Genomic DNA, 21,897 nt, shown 5'->3' on the forward strand with positions numbered 1-21,897 from the left:
ATATGTGTTAGCATACTGTATTTGTTTTTCTCTTTCTGACTTACTTCACTCTGTATGACAGACTCTAGGTCCATCCACCTCATTACAAATAACTCAATTTCATTTCTTTTTATGGCTGAGTAATAATCCATTGTATATATGTGCCACATCTTCTTTATCCATTCTTCTGTCAATGGACACTTCGGTTGCTTCCATGTCCTGGCTATTGTAAGTAGAGCTGCAATGAACATTGTGGTGCATGTCTCTTTTGGAATTATGGTTTTCTCAGGGTATATGCCCAGTAGTGGGATTGCTGGGTCATATGGTAGTTGTTAGTTTTTTAAGGAACCTCCATACTCTTCTCCATAGTGGTTGTATCAATTTGCACTCCCACCAACAGTGCAGGAGGGCTCCCTTTTCTCCACACCCTCTCCAGCACTTACTGTTTCTAGATTTTTTGACGATGGTCATTCTGACTGGTGTGAGGTGATACCTCATTGTAGTTTTGATTTGCATTTCTCTAATGATTAGTGATGTTGAGCACCTTTTCATGTGGAAAACCCAGTATTTTGAACTTCAGTATTATTAAGTAGATAAATTAGGAGGCTATTGTTCACATTAAAAAGAAATTCAACACAGGTTTCTTTGAACAATGACTAGAATATTCAACACATGATTCAGAATACATCCAATCTTTCTGAAGAAGCATCTGAAGAATAAAGCGGAAGACAGCAAAAGTGGTTTGTACGACATTAATATAAAGTTCCAAAGTATTTTGTGAACATTTGTTATGCATATTTTGCCAGTGTGTCTTGCCATAAGATCATTCAACCTGTTTTTACTCTAAATGGATAAAACAAAGGGAGGTGAGGAGTGGGGTAGCCCTGATTTTTTTTTTAATTTTTTTTAAATTAACTAATTAATTTATTTATTTATGGCTGTGTTGGGTCTTTGTTTCTGTGCGAGGGCTCTCCCTAGTTGTGGCAAGCGGGGGCCACTCTTCATCGCGGTGCGCGGGCCTCTCACTATCGTGGCCTCTCTTGTTGCGGAGCACAGGCTCCAGACACGCAGGCTCAGTAATTGTGGCTCACGGGCCCAGTTGCTCCGTGGCATGTGGGATCCTCCCAGACCAGGGCTCGAACCCGTGTCCCCTGCATTGGCAGGCGGATTCTTAACCACTGCGCCACCAGGGAAGTCCCCAGCCCTGATTTTTGATATGAGCATCAGGTCAAACAGAGAACACTGTGGTGAACCACGTTCCATGGCTATGGAAGCTAGAATCATGGTCTTGGAACTGGAAAAGTCTTGAAACTGGAACCATAGTGGGTCACAGAATTGAGGTCCAGAGAGGAGAAGTGATTTGCTGAAGCCCACACGATAATTAATTCAATGGCAAAACTGATGTTGGAATGAGATTGTGGGTTCCAGCAAGCTGAGACTAAGCTGCAGCCTACTTGACTTGCCAGCATCCAGCCCTTTCGCTGTAGGTCAGTCCGGTTCCCCCTGGGGCTACAGATCTGGATCTGCCTTGATTTGGGGGTTGGTATGGAGCCCCAAAGGCCATAAAGGAACAGATCCATTTCTGCTCATCAATACCACATCTCTCATGAGGAATCACTCAGCCTTTCCACCTTCCCCTACTGCCCCTGCCCCAGCCTGGAGGCCTGTGGAGAGGAAATACCTTGGGGTTGGACCTGACTTCCCAGGTTGTCCCATAATTACACTCTGCACCTACCAGAACCAAGTCACTATGACTTTGCCTCCACCTTCACAGAGAAAACAGAGGCTATCAGATAAGGGAGGCTTTCGACTTTCTATACCCTTCCCCTTATAACCCAAAACATCCTTACCAGCTTCTTTACCAAGACAGTGGGAGAGGTATCTCTTTATCAACGTGAAGCCAATTCTTCCTCTTGTGCACTGGATCCCAACATCTCCAGTCTAAGGGTCATTCCCTTCATCAATTTTCCCCATCATTTTCACATTCTCCCACTGGCTCTTTCCCATTCATATTTAACTGCAAGTTGGTACCATCTTAAAAGAATGAACCAACCAGAAGCTTTGACATCCTGGATGATGGAAGGAAAGAAGGCTGGAGGGAAGTATGGAAGTAAAAAAAAAGAAGAGGAGAGAAAAGCTAGCTTCTCTCAATCTTAAACCCTGATTTATCCACCTTTGGGTCCTATACACTCTATATGCTTCTCCTCTCATTCAAGCTTCTACTTCCCCACCTCCTAAATGCTCTTCAACCTATCTGGTCTCTGTTTTCACCATTTCACTGAAACATCATGATTGACCTCTTCTTCCAAAATCCAAAGGAGACTTTCCCTTATTATCTCATGTGATCTCTCTGCTGCACTGGGTTCTATCGGATATTCCCTCCACAGAATTACCCTGCCCTTGGTACCCCTGATCTCCCAGATATTTGAGATGTCTGTCCTCTTTTCATGATCCTTCCTCTATTGGCTCTTTAAATGGTGTTCCTCAGGGTTACATCCTGGAAAGATTCTGGGATAAAGTAGATTAATTTAACCAGATTTCATGTAGAGACAGACAGATACAAGGAGGCTTCTAATAGCTTTAATTACAGCTCTTCCATTTTACTCCTTTTAAGAACCTGATAGGATGGCTCAGGGTCAGTTATTTTCTAGAATTACCCCGTAGTAGGATTATCCTGAGGCACTCTTGCTAGTTAACCATTTCCATCCACTTCTTCCATCAGTCCAGAAACTGACTAATTTCGCTCCCATCAATTTCACTACCTCGATTCCACTTCCATCTCCTCCATGCTGATGTCTCCCAGATCAACATCTCCAGCTCAGAATTCTCTTCTGAGTTCCAAAACCAAACATTAACTAGACACCTTCAAATGGACGTCCCCATGGTATCCCCAACATTAACTCTCACAAACTGCTATTCCCGGATGCTCCCACCTCAGGGGTGGCACCCACTCACTGCAGCCAGAAAACTGAGTCGTCCTGATACTGCCCGCCCTCAGGCTCAGTTACAAGTCCTGGTGCATTTACCTCCTTTAAAGTCTCCCACATCCATCCAGTACTCTTCTTCTCCACTACCCCACCCCTAACTTCAAACTTATTAATTCTCACGTAGATTACTAAAAAAACAGAATAGGAGAGCAGAGAAAGTGAGTGTAAAATATGAAGTAAAGGAAGGTGATTTTTTTTTTTTAGTTCTGAGTAAATACATGCACGTGTGTGCTATGCAACATGAAATGTATTTATCACTGTGGCTTCTCAGAGCTCATCCTCCACAGGCCTGGGCAGGTGTCTGAGCTCCCTCTAAAGCCACATGTGGCTAGTGAGCACTCGAAATTGGCTAGTCTGAACTGAGATGTGTTATAAGTGTAATAGACACACCGGATTTCAGACTTGGTATGAAGAATATAAAATACCTCATTAATCATTTTTATATTGAGTACATTTGTAATGATAATATTTGAGATACATCAGATTAAATTAAATATATTATTGAAAATAATTTCACCTTTTAGAAGAACGTTTTAAATTGTGGCTACTAGAAAAATTTAAATTACATTGTATTTCCACTGGACAGCGTTACTGTAGCAGCTGGAGTGTGCCACTCACAGTTGAGGGCTTAAGATCCCCTCAGAAATAGACTGATCCTTTCCATATCCAAAAATGTTTTGGGATCGGCAAGCTGCATCTTTTCTTCAAATGCAGGGACTTGCCTTAACTTGGGGATCAGGATAATGGAGTACTCCCTGCTCTGATGTACTTTTTTTTTTTTTTTTTGGCTGTGCCAGGTCTTAGTTGCGGGATCTTTAACTTGTAGCATGCGGACTCCTACTTGCGGCATGCTTGATGAATGTGGGATCTAGTTCCCCGACCAGGGATCGAACCCAGGCCCCCTGCATTGGGAGCGTGGAGTCTTACCCAGTGGACCACCAGGGAAGTCCCCCTGCTGTGAGGTACTTCTGCTCAATGGATAAAATATAGCTTAAATGCTGTAGAAAGCCCAATATATTAAAGCCAAACTTATTAAAAAAAAAAAGTTCTCTTAAGGGATTTCAGCATCCTGGCATGCTTCCACCTACCAAACTACTGCCTCCTGTTAAATGAAAACGATATTCAAGGGCAGGGGCTCTGGATTATTTCTTTTATTTCTCTCCACAGCACCTGGTGCCTTGCTGTGTGTGGAAGTTTCTGAGCAGCTGGCTAACTGTGGATCGTTGGTCAGGGGCTGAGGTTCCTCTCAGTTACCTTCTAAAGCCCTGCGTCACTGAATACTTTAAATCCCCCTCACTGCCTGAATGAGGACACACCCTTTCCATTTCTGGATGCTCGAATGCCAAAATAAAACAAAGAACAGACCTGTCTTCTTATATTTGATTTATATTAATATCCTCCATAAGGAGTTCAGCATTAAGCAAATTGGGGAAGGAGGGTTGGAGCGATAGTGAAAGAATAAACTGAAAAGAATGGGAGAAACTAATTCATTGATCCCATGTTCAATATGCCCGACTATTACCAATCTGCAAGAAATGGATGTTGCATTTGGAACAAGACCAGCAGGAAGATGTCTAATAATAACCTTGGACAGAATTCCAGTCGACCACAGTAAATGCCCAAGGAAGCTCATGGTTGTTTATTTTCACTGACGTAGCACAGTAAGTATCTCGCTTTTAAAATGTATGCTGTCTGAGTAGCTAAATAGATGGCGAGGCTAGTAAAGGAAGCCAAGGATGTCTCTGGAAACCTGGTCATCTTTCTGAGCACTAGCGGGTGAGTGCCCTACCTCCCGATGAACATAATGCACCTTCTGCAAGACAGCAGTCTCTTGGCACTGCTCCACTTTGAAGTAAAGTCCAAAATGAACTCCTGCTAACGTGGCAGATCGAACCAGCCCTTTTTCATTTCCAAGGCTCTATCATAAAACCTAGGTAATTTTCTATTTCTTTTCTAATTTCTTTATCAGTGTTATTTAATTCTATTTACTCTTTCTTATATTTTCTTCCAACAAAAAAAAAGGCAGGTGGAAAACCTACAGGTATACCTTCCAGAAAAGTTCCCCCTTGAACATGATTCCATTGTGTCCTCAATATCCTTATCAATTTGCTACTTACAAGGGTCTAAAGTATAGATTGCTTTAAAGTCCTGTGTATTTAGGTATGCCAGCTTCCCACTCCCTTTCCTTAAAGGGCTATGCCAGGCTCTGTATTAGACACCAGGGATACGGTGAGGACAAGACAGGTTTCTACTCAACATCCCGCTGGCAAACGTGGACTCGCTGTCAAGGAGTTCGCCGCTCTCTCCTTTCTGCCCCCACTGCACCTGGGAACACACCCCTTTGCAGGCTGTGTCCTTCTCAACCTGTGTGAAAGCAATCTGTTTGTGTGCCAGTCTCTTCCAGAATCTCTGGATCACAAAGTACCACAGGGCTCAGAGCTCAGCACGTAGTAGGTACTCAATCACTGTGGGCAGAGCTAACCCGGATCACAATAAACAGCCTTCACTGTAAATAATATATAGACAAATGCATGTAGACAGGGACACTTGTACACACCTTCTCAAGTGCCAGGCTAAATCAAGAGCATGGTTCATTTAAAAAGGGCATTTTACACGATTGCTGAGATTTAAATAAAATTCGTATTTACAGAGGGTGACATTCAGTGACATAAAGTCACATTCTGGGACTTGCAGTAAAGCTTTATGGCCCTTTATTTACCCAGAAATGTCCTTTTCCGTATCTCTAGGTAAAGTTAGAGTGAGTTTGGGGAACCAGTGTGTGCCTCGGCTAATACAATCACAACCACTCTGGTAAATGCTACTTTTTTTTAAGATAATGTTTTGTTATTGTGTCCTGTTTCCTCTAAACTTTATGAACCCAAGTTTGGTAACACGTAGGGGAAGGAGCCTGTCCTCTGGAGGGGAATCTCTCAAGTCTTCCATGCACTTTCCAAAGTTAGTTAAGGAACAGAGCAGCCATGCTCTGAGGGACCCACGATTGACTTGGGGCAATATGTTTGGGTACTGGGAGAAACAGAATTTATATAATTTGAAATATGAAGATATTAGCAAAGCTAAAGATCAACAGAAACTACTAAAAAACATAAAAAGAAATCCTAATTTAATATTTTCACTTGCCACTCTCTTCATCAACAAACTATGTTACTAGGTAGTTAATATGTGCCTTCATTATTAAGTGTAAATCTAAATTTAGAATATAACCCCACAATGACCCAATTTTGCTGATAAGAGAAAAGGTGCTTCAAAAAACTTAATAGTGGTTTATAAATTGGTTGCAGCCCCTATTTAAACAGAGCCAATTTTCAATAGACGACAGTAATGATGAACAACATGGGAAATTTTTATCAAAGGTAGATCAAAGCAATCACTTTAACAGTTCAAATTCTGTACATCCTTCACACACTCCCACACACACACACACACATTTTAAGCCAGAACTGCCAAAAAGATGGAAAAAGAATGTATCTCACTTAAAGGTGTGTTGCAGGAGAAAGGTCTTCCACTTTGCAGGTATAGAGCTCTGTGTTCAAATCCCAGCTCTACAGCCCTTCAAAGCAATGTGGCTTTGGAGAAGTCGCTTACCCTCTCTGAACCTCAGTTTCCTCATTTCTAAACTGGCAGGGAGGTGGAGGTGTAACACTGCCAGCTTTGTATGGTTCTTGGGAGTTAACCTCCAGGGTGAGCTGTCACAAGTGAAAGTAGAAAGTACTTGAACTTTCTTCCTTCCCTTGATTTCCTCTGCCCACCCTCTCAGGCAGAAGCAACCAAGGAGCAGAATAGCTAAAAGGCAAAAAGGGAAGGAAAAGAAGTAGGCACGAGAGACTGAAATGATACACAAACAGGAACCAGATGCCCCCCTCTCCCCTGCCCTTGACCTGTCAGGAAGGTGTGTGATGCAAATCTGAACACTGAGTTTAACTTTAAAAAATATATTCTGGGTGATGGACTTCCCTGGTGGCGCAGTGGTTAAGAATCTGCCTGCCAATGCAGGGGACACGGGTTCAAATCCTGGTCCGGGAAGATTCCACATGCTGCGGAGCAACTAAGTCTGTGCGCCACAACTACTGAGCCTGCACTCTAGAGCCGGCGAGCCACAACTACTGAGCCTGCGTGCCACAACTAATGAATCCTGCATGCCTAGAGCCCCTGTTCTTCAACAAAAGAAGCACCGCTTGCCGCAACTAGAGAAAGCCTGTGTGCAGAAACAAAGACCCAATGCAGCCAAAAATAAATAAATAAATTTATTAAAAAATATATATATATATATATATATTCTGGGTGATCTCATAACAAGCTTTTAATGGTCAGTTTGTTGTTGTTGTTGCTGTTTTGCAGTGCTTAACCAAGAGTTGTTTAGTGGCTCAAAGGAATCCCTTGGTAACAAACTTATGGGGATGGTTTGTATCCCATCAGAAACAGGTACTACATTGTGTATGTTGTTCAGCAAGTGGCTTAAGCGCTGGGGAGCAGTTAATATCAAACTTCCCTAAGAAAATATATCTTTAAAAATAGAAACACAGTGAACAAAAGCCCTAGGTGCTCTAATGTAACTTTCTTGGTTTTCATGTTTTACAAAATTGTCCTAAGTCTCCCTTTGAACCCTCACTAACCCTTATGAAGAAATAACAGTTACATGATGGACTGGCCTTGAAAAATGTGAGCCCTCATTTTGGGAGTTCACAAAAAATGCTACATCACAAAATCCTTTTTTAAAAAAACCTCTTCCCAGGGTCAAACTCCACAGCCAATCAAAATATTGCACCTTTTAACTCGAGGGAAATCGCTACAGAGAGAGAAGCTCTAACTAGTATGTTGCTTGGATTTGAGGGTCCAAAGAGAGGTCTCCCCAAGTTCCCGAAGACTTCAGGCCACAGAAAATCCACCACCCATTTGGTGTTTTTGATTCCTTGAGGATACACGTTGAGGTGTTTGAGAACCACCTTCCACATTTACTTAAGGAATCATGACCAGTGGTGGAGAAGCTGATGAAATTTGGGATACCAGTAACTGAGATGCAAGGAAGCTCTGAGTGCCCCGTTGCCACACTTTCATTATGAAAGGCATGCAGCCCCTTTCCAAGTAAATGTAGCTGCTCCAGGTTCCCACTACCTGAAGAGAAACCCTCACAGCACGCTCCGGAAATGTTTACAATTCATTTAAGATGCACGTTATTTCTAAACACATCACTGAGGGACCCTTTTACTTATTTACTTTGAAATTTTCAAACGAATGGGGAAGTTTGGCTTCCATGTCGTTTTCATTTTTCCAAAACTGACATTAGGCACCAAAATTGAGGACAGAATCATTCCTTACCTAAAATTTAGAACTTAACAACGGACTCGTCTCAAGCTTTGTGAAGAGAATGCCATTTTAAAATTGTACCATAGGATCTGTATCTTTAGATGAGAATACACCTAAAAGAAAAAAGCCCATCCCCTCCTCCCAAGGCACAAAAACACAGCATAGCCCAAGCAGCCCGTTTCCTACCCAGCCAATACAATAATGCTTTGTAAGCTAAGAGCAGCGCTCGGTATAGAAGCTAAGTATAAACAGCTGAGAAGGATTAGGCGGTAGCTCTATTCTCATTTACATGAAAATCCTCTAAGCATCGCTTTCCTCGCTGGCTGCGGGCGCATAAAAGAGTTCCTCGCTGAAACTCTTTTGTGCCATAGCCACGCATACATTTGCATCCTTTGTCTTTACTTACCAGTCGAGGCTGTGGGCATGTGTGCTCGATTTCCTCCATGGTTTCTGAGGGAGGCTCATTGGAAAGGGATTTTGGGATACCTGTTTCTGACTCAGCATCAGTGGTAAGTACTGGCATGGCCAGTGAATGCTGCCTCCAGTTCTACACCCTCTGAGAGTCTCCTCCTAGGCAGAGAATGTTTTCTTTGTCACGTATTTTTCTCTCCCCCACCCATCCCCCTTCTTCGTCCCTTCTGTCTTCCCAGGGGGAAGTAAAGAGGTTATCCTCCACCCCCACCACTTTCCTTCTCCAAAAACCCAAGAGGCAAGGCCTCAGTTTATCACTATAACAACCAGACGGCACAGGAGCTGCGGGTGCGGGATACAGTACCTCATTTGCATGGAGCGCGCTGGTTGGCTACTGTCATAGTAGTACCACTCCGCCGGGGAGCGGCCGGGCCCCATTGGCTGGCGGGCCGTGCCCTGGGGGGCCGAACTTGCTGCTTTTGTTTCTCCCGTTTAATTCAGTTGCAAAGGTCCATTCTGGGCTAGGGACCCCGGCTGCACTACCCAGATAAGAAAAAACCGCGTCCTGACGTGCCCAGGACGCCTCGAGACAGAACATAGCAGACCTCCACTAAAAAAGACCTAGTCCCTGACATGTTTGCTGTGCTGTAGTCAGAATTTTGCCAAATAGGAGTCACCCTGAAGACAAAGCCACTTTTGAGCCCAAACTCCCTGTGCCCACAATTGCCACCTGGCCTCGGAGGGCCTCTCACTGCATTCATTGAGGGCACCTGAGTGTTCACCCCCTTGACTGCAACAAGAGCAGCGGCAGATCCTCTGAGGCCTGGTGTAGCCCTGGCGCTTACCCCTGGGGCTGCCCTGAGAGGGACTTCGAAGGAGGTAGATTGTCTTCGAAAACCTGCCTCCCACACCTGACTGCCCTCCCAATTACCTCCTCCCTCGGCCACTCCTCCTCCTCCCCAGCTATTCTGAGTTTCCTCAATGAGGTCTTGCTGTTGTCTGCGCTTCCATACACTGTTCCTTACGCTGGTCTATTATTCCTGTGCTCCCATTTCCTAAGCACCCTGCTCTCAGCCACATGCTCATGGCAATCACAGAAACACCACAGATGGGGAATTAAAGATGATGTGCCTTAATGTCTAAATCGTCCGAGAATAACCACCATTTATAAGAGGGCGTTCTGGAGACACACACCCAAAGAAAAGAACTCACAAAGGTATTCGTTCCAGTGAAATATCACACTTTAAATAACATTAATAAAAATCACAGCTTGGGAATTCCCTGGCAGTCCATAGTTAGGACTCCACGCTCTCACTGCCGAGGGTCCGGGTTCCATCCCTGGTTGGGGAACTAAAATCCCACAAGCTGCGCAGCTTGGCCAAAAAAAAAAAAAAATCATGGTAATTGCTAGCATTTATTAAGCACAGGCACAGTGCTAGGTACTTTACCTAGATATTGTTTAATCTTCATAACAACCCAAAGAGGTCAATCTTATCATTATCCCCATTTACAGGTGAGAAAATTGAAATTTACAGTAATTGCTCAGGGCCTCAAACTCATAAGCAGTGGAGCTGGGATTGGAGGGATGCGGGCTTGGCGGGGCGGGGGGGATGCAGCAGGTGTAGTGACAGAAAAAAACATCTAGGTAGAAATCCTCTTAAGACAAGTCCCTGGGCTTCTATATCTTTCATTTTAATCTATAGCAGTGGTTTTCATCCAAGTATGCTCCAGGACCAGCCACACCAACATCAGCGTCACCCGAGAACTTGTTGGAAATGTAAATTATTCATCCCTCAAGACCTGGCTCAGTAGGTCTGGGATAGGGCTGGAATTTGCATTTCTTTTTTTTTTTAAATAAATTTACTTATTTATTTTTGGCCGTACATGATCCGTTGGAAAGCACCTCACCCCCTAACCCCCACTGTGTTCTGGGCCACCGAGCTACCAGCTTGGTTCCTAATTGGTCCTCTAATTCCCTCTCTAGAATGGGACGCTCACCTGTTCCTATTTAGCAGCGTCCTGATGGCTAGTGGGGTCCTTGCAAACCCCTCTTGCCCAAGAGCCTAGACTGTGCCCTTATCCCCCACCTCCAGCCTTTTCTGTGTCAAAGTGGGCAGATGCCCCCTTCTTCCCCCGCCCCCCGTCTCATCGAAACAAGATGCTGCCTCTGCCTGAGCATCTTCATCGTGTCACCTAAACCAGACCTTTAACCATCACTGCCATTATGTGCTAAGTCCAAGTCGTACCTGACACATAATCAGCCCAAGTCCTTGAACCTCAAAATTTAGACCTCTAACTGCCTTGAGGGTCAGCTCTATAAGTAACTCTATTCCCACTAATCCTACCCCAGCCTTGTCTTGGCTTCTCATCCCCCTCTCCCCACAGCCCAGTGGTTGACTCTCACAGTCCTAATGGGGAGAAATAAACTCTTTCAGGCACCACTCTGAGAGGGGTCCTTACCAGATTCACCCACTCTGGGGATCAGAGTCTTGGCTGCTATTGCAACCTGATTCAGGAACTTCTTAACAATACCTGAATGGGTTATTTAAACTTGGGGGCTTTGTAATGCCATTAAGATGATTAAGAATGACCAGTTAATTACACAATATGGAATTAAGTATTCCATAACCCTCTAGGGGTTATATGGGGGGGTGACTATAAAGAGATAGGAGAAGAGGGGTTACTGGGGTGATGGAATTGTTCTGTATCCTGATTATGGTGATGGTTACACAAATCTATACACAATGTTAACATTGTCTTAAAAAAAAATCTCCATGGAGGACATTTGTCAGTACATGCTACAGCCTTTAGAGAGTTCATACCCTTTGACCCAGGGCTTTCCCTTGGGAATTTATCCCCAAAGAAACAACCAGAAGCTCACAAATAATTACATACAAAGATGATAATGCAGACTTATTTACAAGAAGCAAAAAAAAAAAAAAAAGATACAATTTATAGCAATAGGAGAAATGGTTAAAATAAAAATTAAATACATCCATATAGTATTATACATGCATTAGGAGTCATGTTTTTGAAGAAAATCTAATGCTAGGGGAACATGTTAATATTGTGTCAGGTGAGAAAAGCAGGCCACAGAATACGATTCTGAAAAATAATCCTGATTATGGGATATGTACATGCCTAGAAAAGAGCACTGGAGGGAAATACATCAGGATGTTAAGTAACATCTTTAAACGGTGGGATTATGGGGGATTTTGATTTCTTTTTTATATTTTCAGGTCTATAACAAGTATTTTAAAATGAGCATCTATTACCCCGATAGTTGGGGGGAAAATGAACATTACCCTTTCTCCCCAAAGGAATCAAGGGCTGGATACGGGGTGGGGATGAGGCAGGCAGAGGTTAGCATGTGAGAGAATAGAAAGGTGCAGGGGCTCAGTGGAGGAAACAAGAAAGCTGAAACTGGGGGAGTCCTATCTCCCGTTAGCAGAAGCAGAGGGAACGTGTTGGAGGCAGGCTGCTCAGAAAATCCCCAGGGAACTTCTGGGGACAGGGCTCTTGAGTCTTGTAACCTCTACAAGTAGGGCACGGCTTCATGAGAACTTGTTACATCAGCGCTGCCCCTCACAAGCACCACCATCTTTCTTTCTACCGTTTATCAAGTACCTCTTCCGCTCTGAGCTCTATGCTAGGTACTTACCGTGTGCTACCTGGAACCCCCTCAACAGCTGATCAGATGAGGAAACCGAGTCATAGGGACCTTTGCTTCAGCTTGGAAGAGACCTACAAATGATATCATTCTTCCCCCAAGCGGTCTTCACTTCAATATCAAATTATTGGAAATACTCTTCCCAAATATCTGCAGGGAAGAACTAAAATAATCTCTTCAGAGCAGAAACTGAGCTTTCCCTGATCCCCTCAGGCCTTACCATTGTCGTCAACACCTGCCCGCTGGCTGCCAACGGCCAGCACCTGCATCTCTGCCTGAGGGCTTTCTCAGGCCACCGAAAGCCCTGCCCCCTCTCCCCAACAATACCGTTGAGACAGGGCTGAAGGGCCAGAAAAGGAACAGCCCACACCCCCAAGAGCTCTCAACCAATGACTGAGAGGAGTGAATGTACAAATACCACACTGCTCTCAGTCCTCAAGTGGGATAATTGAATCTACGCTGTTCTACACTGACTCCCAGAGTTCCCCAGTGGGACTAAGTTCAACTTCCCATGGTGGTAGCTGGCTTGACAGAGCGCCCCGAATTGTATTGGCTGCCTTCTTTTCTTTGTCTCGCTTGCCCACACTCCTGTGGGTGTTTCCTGGACTCACCTCCCAAATTAACTTGAACTTGAATTCTTGGCTCAGGGTCTGCATCTGCATCTGGAGGATCTCCAACTAATACTATTTCAGTGCCCCATCATAAAGTTCTAATATGATCTATTTCTTATGGCAAATACCTTTCATGTCCTCATCACACGTGGATAAAAATGTCATAACATCGTATATCTGTTTATTTTTTTAAAAGCAGGCATTACATTTAAGCTTTCTCTTCTTTAAAAATACCTTTCCCTTTTTATTTTCCAATCTTTAATCTAGTCATGCTGCTACAAATTTTATATCCACTGTATAAAAATGTTGTCAACCGTACTGAAAATTTTAAATTATTTACTTCCAGTTTGTATGTCCCTACATACTTTATACTGCTCTTAATATTTATCAAGAAGGCCGTATGTAAAACCTCCTTCATTCCAAATCCTTTCCCCTTACCAGCACTCCTGAGTCCGCTATTTCTTCCACGTTTCCTTTTTTCTTTTTATTCATTTTCCTCAGCGCCTCAGGTTTACCAGATAAGGAATTTATTACAAAGAAGGAAAGGACGTGAAAAGAACAAGACAAAGGTTTCCCGGAAACCACTGACCTTCTGTGGAATTGTTACTTTTCTGGCTCTATTTTGAGCCAGTTCCCCAGTTTTCTACACGTGGCTTACGGTTTGGGCCTAAAACCTGACACAGTCCAGAAAAAAAGTTCACCATCTAAGTAATGAAACCCATGAATAATTCCTTTTCACCCACTCCAGGGAAATTATTGTAATAAAAATTTTTTTCAGGGTAAAGCATTTCACCCCTCACTTAGTTCTTTTACACATTGAATTATATCATAATAGTGTTCTGGGATTGACAAGTTTTAATATTGAAAATTTTCAAATGAGCAAACAGATTCAGAGAGGTTAAGTAACTTGAGCAAGGTCACAGAGTAAGTGGCAGAAGTGTCACTTGAATCCAGGTCTCCTGAATCAAAGTTCAACTCTGTTTTCCACCAAACTACACTGCCTCACTTAGATTTGCTTTGTTAACAAGGTTGCTGAGCTAACTCATGAGTATCTCATCATCCAAAATAACCACTCCACCCCTTTTCTATTGAACTCATGTAACATGAAGCACTCTTCACTTGCATTCGTTCAGTTCATTTCATATCTCTGAAACCACGGACCTGGACTCATTGTAGGTGCTTGAGTTTACTTACGACAGAAAGTCAAACACATGCATTGCCAAATTCACCAGTGAGTCAAGAGTGAGGCTGATACAGGTCCATGACCCATAAAGGCCATTAGGGGAAAAAATAATGATTGGACATAAAAAGCAGTCAGTTTCAAAACTTTTTTTTGAAAAACAAAATCAAGAAGATAGAAAGTGCTCTATTTTATTCTTGACATGGATTTTCTTCTTTTACCAGCTTCTAGAATAACCAAAAAAGAACTGACTTTTCCTCATCCATCTGACCAACATTTACTGAGTCTGTTACACACAGTTTTAAGGTGCTGGGGAGCTACTGCACAGACACAACATGACAAAACTACTGCATGAATGAAAATGCCATTCACAAAATGTCACCTTACATCTTATATTTTAAAGAAATAAACATTTGACATAAGTCAGAGAGATGAGCAGGAAGGAGCTTCAGTTCTTAGCACTCAAAGACACCACACCACAATGGTTGTACCTGTGTTTGAGAAGGTCCTAAAAGAGGTAAGTTGTTTTTATCAAAATGAGATGTATTTATCTAAACGCTGATGTAAAATCACTTGTAAATATGATATATTTTGTTTTGCTGTAGCAAAACATATGATAGCAGCTTTTTTTCATATTTAGCTAGAATAAATCATTCTTGTTGACATTAGCAGCTGTGTAGTCAGTAAAGAATTACTGTTGCTATTACTTGGTGGTATTTATAAACACTTTTATTTTCTAAGTGCTTTACAATCACTTATTGTCTAATTAATATCTAATCATCTGTTTACAAGTAATAATCACACATGTAGAGCAGTTTAATCAAAACTTCAAATGCAGCCGCCATCATACTCAAGAATGTTGTGTAAATTTTGGTCCCTCCTTGATGGGATTTGGGTCCAGACATACGGCCAAAACAGATAATACAACAGAAAAAAAAAATGAATAAAGATTCCTCACTTGGATTTGAGCATAATTTGGTATCACAGCTTTTGCATGACAAATATATTATCTGAATGTCAGTGGGTAAGAATATAGGTAATTTTCAACACCTAAGTGCTCAATTACACAGACGTATAAAAATTTTAATTTATTTAAGTCACAAAATTGGATGATAGTTTATAATAAGTGTTCAAGGGCAGACACCAATTTAACATTGGAACTGTTAGTCACAATCACCGTTTCAGTGATTTTCATAAAAGAGATCAAATGTAGCAAAGGTGGCTTGGGGACCTTCGAGGTTAATCTAACCAGATTTACATGTAGACCAAGCTATGGCCAGTACAAACACCTGCCACTTTTAATTATCCAATGTAAGTGGATGTACTGCTGTCTCCCTTGAGTCTCCCCCAAGTGTTCCATGAAAGGATTTTTTAAGCAGGTAAATGATATGCATACTAATTCAGCTTTTTCCCCTAGGATAAATTTTCCTACAAGTAGAATTGCTGAGTCAGAGGACTTGCATTTTTAAGGCTTTATATACATTTTTTTTGATGCTATTGTCAAATCGTCCTCCAGAATAGTTGACCAAATCGCCACTTCTCCTGATAATCCCCAAGAGCTGTCTTTCTTGGTTATTGATCTGCCATTACCAGTTTTCTTCCTTCTTGCTTTCCCACCAGGCAGTTTCTCAGTACTGCAGCAAATACTGCACGGTCCTGAGGATTGCGCCAGGGGCCTTCTGAACGTGCTACAAATGTGCTTGACTGGCAAGTGAAGAATCAAGACCATCCGATGCCAGGATAGATAAATTCATTTACAAGTAAACTATTATTACAATCCTTGGACTTTATACTAATTGATTTGAATGGCGTGGACTCCAAAGTGAAATCTTCATCTTGCAAAATCTGTACTTGGTATCTTTGAATGCTCAAAGAGAGATTTGGTTTAATCTTCTGTATTAGTTTCCTATTGCTGCTGTAACAATTTACCTCAAACGTAGTGGCTTAAAATAACACAAATTTATTATCTTAAAGTTCTGGAGGTCAGAAGTCTGAAAGGGATCTCAGTGGACTAAAGCCAATGTATCAGCAAGACTGCATTTCTTCTGGAGCCTCTAGAGGAGGCTTTTTCCAGCTTCTAGAGCTGCCTGCATTACTTGGCTCACAACCCTCTTCCTTCCATCTCAAAAACAGCAATTGCACCACTCCAGCCTCTGCTTCAGGAGTCATATCTTCTCTAACTCTCCTGCCTGCCTCTTTCTCTTGAAAAGACCCTTGTGATGACACTGGGCCCACCTGAGTAATCCAGGATACTCACTCCCATTGCAAGATCTTGAACCTAATTACATCTGTAAAATCCCTTTTGCCATGTAAAGTAACGTATTTCCCAGGTTCTGGGAATTAGGATGTGGACATATGTGGGGGGGGCATTATTCTGAATACCACACCTTCCTTAGCATGAGCTGGACCTGGTATCTCATCTCCAGATATTCGAACAATACATTCCCTGTAATTTTAATACTTAGTAATTTGTGAAACCCTACTCTGTGTCAAGCACAGGCACTATGCCAGGTTTGCAGAAAAGAATCCGTGATTAGAGAAGTTAAGTAATTTGCCCAAAGTCATGGAGCCGGTCAATGGCAGAGCTGAGTTTCAAACCCAGGTCTGTTGGACTTCAAAGCCCCTGCTCATCATATGTTGCCTCTGCAGCTCATTTCCCATACTCTGCTTGGCTTGCTCTCTTTGGATAGCCTTCTTGTTGAAAGCTTTTCATTTAGTTTGACATTAAATAATACAACCTAGCTAGGTAAAACCTTTTATTAAGCCCCCATAAATCTCATATTTGACTCATTCAGTAGGTGCCAATGGAGGATGTCATCTTGAAACACTCATTCAAGTTGTCTTCACATCCTCTAATAAATCTTCCAAAAAGTAGCATCAGATGGGCTCTTCCTCCATCATACAAGCAGAAGTAGACTCAGGAGGTTATCTTCTCTGTGAGTGAAATGTAAATCTCTGAATAATATCAGGTAGTGCTGGTGAGAACTGATCTTTCCAAAGGCCCCCAAGTATATCAGATATCTTATTCTTGAAAAAAGAGAACCTAACACTTTAGGGGTGTAAGTTCATGTCTTAATAAAGTTTCTCATTGTCTCTGCTTCACTCCACAAGGTTCTCAGCCTTGATTGTACATTAGAATCACCTGGCGGTGGTGGGCCTTTCAAACCCCCTGAGCCTACATTCCCACTCTCTAGATATTCTGGCCTAATTGGCCTTGGGAACAGTATCAGAACTTTCACAATTACAAAACCAAAAAAAAGAGTTGAAAACCACTCTGGTGAAGCAGATATGGTGAGAGACTTTACTAAGACATGGGTCTTGACCCCAAAGCTATTAGGCTCTCTTTTTTCCAAGAATCTCTATTTTGTTTACATTGAAAGAAATAAGCCCTATTAGTGTATGTGTCCCACGAAGCTGGCTATGTGAAAACCATTATGTCTAAAAGCAATCATTTTAAACCTAGTCTACTTATGTGCCAGATGAGAGGCTATGTTGAATGACTCACTAATGGTGCTTGAGAATAACTATATACAGTCAGTGTGCTTCCACAGAAGGCCATCTTTGCTACAAGAAGAAATTCTCTTGAGTAAGCAACTAAGCAGGCATGGAATAAGCACTTTCAAAGAAAAATAATCCTTTATTTCTGCAAAATAGTCTGGATAACCTCACCACACCATTCAACCATAAGAACTTAACAGGAGCAAAACCATTAGCATTAAACCATGGCAGTCCCTAGCACATATAATACCACCATTGCTCAAAACATTTTTGGAGTAATTCTTTTGAAATTTTCATCGCGGCAGCTTTATAAGGCCACTTATGAAAAGCAGTTACATTGGAATTTTTGGATCCAAAGAGGTATTAACCAGATTCATCATTCACCTATCAAACTATCAATCAATAACCCTCAATGATGACTGTGCCCTCTGATGATATCCCATAAGAACAGAGGGGTGGTCTATTCTGGCAAAAAATTCCTGAAGGGCTAGGGATCTTAAGTGAGGAAGGTGACCCAAAGCTAGGCTCTGAAGTCAATTTTTTTTAACATCTTTATTGGAGTATAATTGCTTTACAATGGTGTGTTAGTTTCTGCTGTATAACAAAGTGAATCAGCTATACGTATACATATATCCCCATATCTCCTCCCTCTTGCATCTCCCTCCCACCCTCCCTATCCCACCCCTCTAGGTGGTCACAAAGCACCGAGCTGATCTCCCTGTGCTATGCGGCTGCTTCCCACTAGCTATCTATTTTACATTTGGTAGTGAATATATGTCCATGCCACTCTCTCACTTCATCCCAGCTTACCCTTCCCCCTCCCCGTGTCCTCAAGTCCATTCTCTACATCTGTGTCTTTATTCCTGTCCTACCCTGAAGTCAATTCTTGTAGAGCATATGTCCTCAAACTTTAATGTGCATAAGAATCACCTGGAGAACTTGTTAAACTACAGTTTGCTGGGCCCCATTCCCAGAGACTCTAATTCAGTAGGCCTGGGTAGGGCCGGTTAACTTGACATTCCATCAGCTCACAGGTATTGCCTGAGGCCCACACTTTAAGTAACACTGTTGTAGGGTGAAACTGTGAAGATAAAAATACTCATGCGAGGGACTTTCCTGGTGGCACAGTGGTTAAGAATCCGCCTGCCAATGCAGGGGATACGGGCTCGAGCCCTGGTCTAGGAAGATCCCACATGCCGCAGAGCAACTAAGCCTGTGTGCCACAACTACTGAGCCTGTGCTCTAGAGCCCATGAGCCACAGCTACTGAGCCCGTGTGCCACAACTACTGAAGCCCACATGCCTAGAGCCCGTGCACCGAAACAAGATAAGCCACCACAGTGAGAAGCCCGTGCACCACAATGAAGACCCAACGCAGCCAAAAATAAGTTAATTTTTTAAAATCATTAAAAAAATACTCATGTGAACATATAAGTTCTATTATCCTTTTTTAAAAGGATAGAAATTATCGAAAGGACTCAGGAACCAACTTGGAGAGACTCCTGCCAACCAAAGATGAAAAGGGAAGCATCCAAAGGGTAAGAACTGCAATGGATTGAAATCCACCAAATACGTTTAAATCCATGAGTTCCTAATACTACCAAAAAAAAAAAAAAATCCCAAACCCAAAACCTCAGTTGTCTGCATTGGAAAATTCAAGGGAACAAATGTATTATTTTGAAAACTGGGAACTGGAGGGAAAGAATTAAGCATGTATCTTACCTTTCCTCTACAAACTGTACCTCTGGGTGACCAAATAGTAAGGAAGGAGAAGTGTATCATTGTAGAATGAGTAATGAAGAAGGTAATGAAAAAAGCAATGACTGAGACTAGCCATATTATTATAATGCCAAGTGAATGACTGGATCTAGACATTAAGCATCAACAACTGCTAACACGACAAAAAGACAATCCCAAATGTTATATGCTCCTGATAGAGGTACACGCACCACATATGAAGTAGTTTGCCAAGTAAATAGAACCTGGCTGTGACCACACCTCTTGATCCAAGACCAATTTACGGGAAATACAGAAGGGATAAAGGAGTATGCTAACGGCACAGGGATGCAATCAACAAAATCCAGATTGTGGGACGCTCTATAGGACAAAGCCAGTTTGTACAATCAAAAAACTGAAAGAGTCAGTGCGCTGGACAGTCCCGCGGCTCTGTCTCCTGCTACGGCGGTGTATGGACGGAACAGACCCAGGGGCGCCCCTCGCTCCCGCCTCCGACCACCTCCAACCTGTGTTCCACTCGCAACCTTCGGAACCAGCCGCTCAGCTGTCCTCGGCCACCGGGACCGCCAGCACCATATTTTGAGCTTAACGCCATATTACCGATCCACCACGAGCTCCCAGATTCGTCAGAATGATTCCGCCGAGGTGGAGGCCGCCGTCAACCGCCTGGTCAACATGCACCTGCGGGCCTCGCGCACCTACCTCTCTCTGGGCTCCTATTTCCACCGCCACGACGCGGCTCTGGAGGGCCTGGGCCACTTTCTCCGCGAAGTGCCCGAGGGGAAGCGTGAGGGCGCCCAGCGCCTCTTGAAAATGCAGAAACAGCGCGGCGGCCGCGCCCTCTTCCAGGACGTGCAGAAGCGTCTCAGGATGAGCGGGGTGAAACCCAGGACGCTGTGGAAGCCGCCATTATCATGGAGCAGAACCTGAACCAGGCCCCTGCGGACCTGCACGCCCTGGGCTCTGCCCGCGCAGACCCCCGCCTCCGTGACTTCCCGGAGAGCCGCCGCCTAGATGAGCAGGTGAAACTCATCCAGAAGATGCGCGCTCACCTGACCAACCTCCGCAGGCCGGCCGGTCCCCAGGCGGGGCTGGGCGAGTCCCTCGTCGAAAGGCTCACCCTCCAGCACGACTAGGAGCCTCCGGAGCCCAGCGGCCTTTGAGGAGCCCCTCTGGCGTCAGGGCTTCTGCCTGAAGCCCCTCTCTGCAGCCACTAGGCAGCTTTTTAACCACCCTGGAGCGCTCTCCCAAGCCTTGGACCAAATGGAAACAATAAAGCTTTTTGCAGGAAAAAAAATTGAAAGAAATGATATCTAGAAGACATAGCAATCAATTGAAATATATAGACTATATTATTGGGATCCTAATTCAAAACACTGTAAAAAAAAATTACAAGGTTTATGAAACAACTAGAAATTTGAACAGTTTCTGGATGCTATAAAAAATAATTAATTTGTTTAGGTATGAAAATGATATTGTGTTCATGTTTTTAAAAACTTTATTTTAGAAATATACACTGAAGTATTTGCAGATGAAATATATCATGTGGGTGTGAGGAGTGGATAGGACTCTAGATGAGTAGTTCTGAACTGGGTGCAATTTCGCCCCCCAAGGTACATTTAGGATGTCTGGAGACATTTTTGGTTGTCGCATCGTGCGGGTGGTGCTCCAGGCATCTAGTGGGTGGAGGCCATGGATGCTGCTAAACATCCTACAGTGCACAGGAACAGCCCTCCACTGTGGGGGAGTAGCTCTGCCCTGGCACCCTGATGACCTTGAACCTGTCCATGTAGTTCACACTGGCAAAGACTTGAACTGCAGCTCATCTGAGTGTTGGCAGACTGCCCTGTGATCTTCCTGGAACATGAGAGATGGGAGGCCTGTTAGGAGCCGCTCTGAGCCCATCTCCCACTCCCTCCCTACATCCTCTGAGAGGCTTTCATGAGAGTTTCTAATGCCTTCTTGGTTCTATTGAAGTATGGAGCTTCCTGCCCTGCCCTCCTCACTGTAGAGCTGAAGAGTAGAAAACCAGTTAGTTGCCATTTACAATGGGCTTCTCATCAATGGGAGTTGAGGTCATCTGGCCTCTTTTGTTTCCATGTTGTCCTTTTCGATATGTGGGACAAGGACTACAGGAAGCTGGCTACATTTCTTTCACGTCTATGTAAGTAATAAACTGGGGGCTTCCCTGGTGGCGCAGTGGTTAAGAATCTGCCTGCTAATGCAGGGGACATGGGTTCGAACCCTGGCCCGGGAAGATCCCACATGCCTCGGAGCAACTAAGTCTGTGCACCACAACTACCGAGCCTGTGCTCTAGAGCCCGTGAGCCACAACTACTGAGCCCATGTGCCATAACTACTGAAGCCCACGTGCCTAGAGCCCCTGCTCCGCAACAAGAGAAGCGACTGCAATGAGAAGCCCGCACACCACAACCAGGGAAAGCCCGTGAGCAGCAACAGACCCAACACAGCCAAAAATTTAAAAATTAAAAATTAAAAATTA

At 43.4% G+C, this 21,897-nt stretch overlaps 1 protein-coding gene and 1 pseudogene across 2 annotated transcripts in view; one reads left to right on the top strand and one right to left on the bottom strand.

Moving 5' to 3' along the window:
• PCYT1B (phosphate cytidylyltransferase 1B, choline) overlaps window positions 1-8,923 on the bottom strand; it is a 138,329-nt gene extending 129,406 nt beyond the window's left edge. For both annotated transcript variants that reach the window (XM_059911421.1, XM_059911422.1), the window contains exon 1: window positions 8,695-8,923. In XM_059911421.1, coding sequence (XP_059767404.1) covers window positions 8,695-8,811 — 117 coding nt within the window. In that variant the 5' untranslated portion in view covers window positions 8,812-8,923. The remainder of the gene's footprint in view (window positions 1-8,694) is intronic.
• A 5,718-nt stretch (window positions 8,924-14,641) lies between these two features.
• On the top strand, window positions 14,642-20,530 carry LOC132357910 (ferritin light chain-like; annotated as a pseudogene).
• Window positions 20,531-21,897: the final 1,367 nt, after the last annotated feature.

This window comes from Balaenoptera ricei, chromosome X, assembly GCF_028023285.1.
Source record: "Balaenoptera ricei isolate mBalRic1 chromosome X, mBalRic1.hap2, whole genome shotgun sequence".
Taxonomy (NCBI): Eukaryota; Metazoa; Chordata; class Mammalia; order Artiodactyla; family Balaenopteridae; genus Balaenoptera; species Balaenoptera ricei.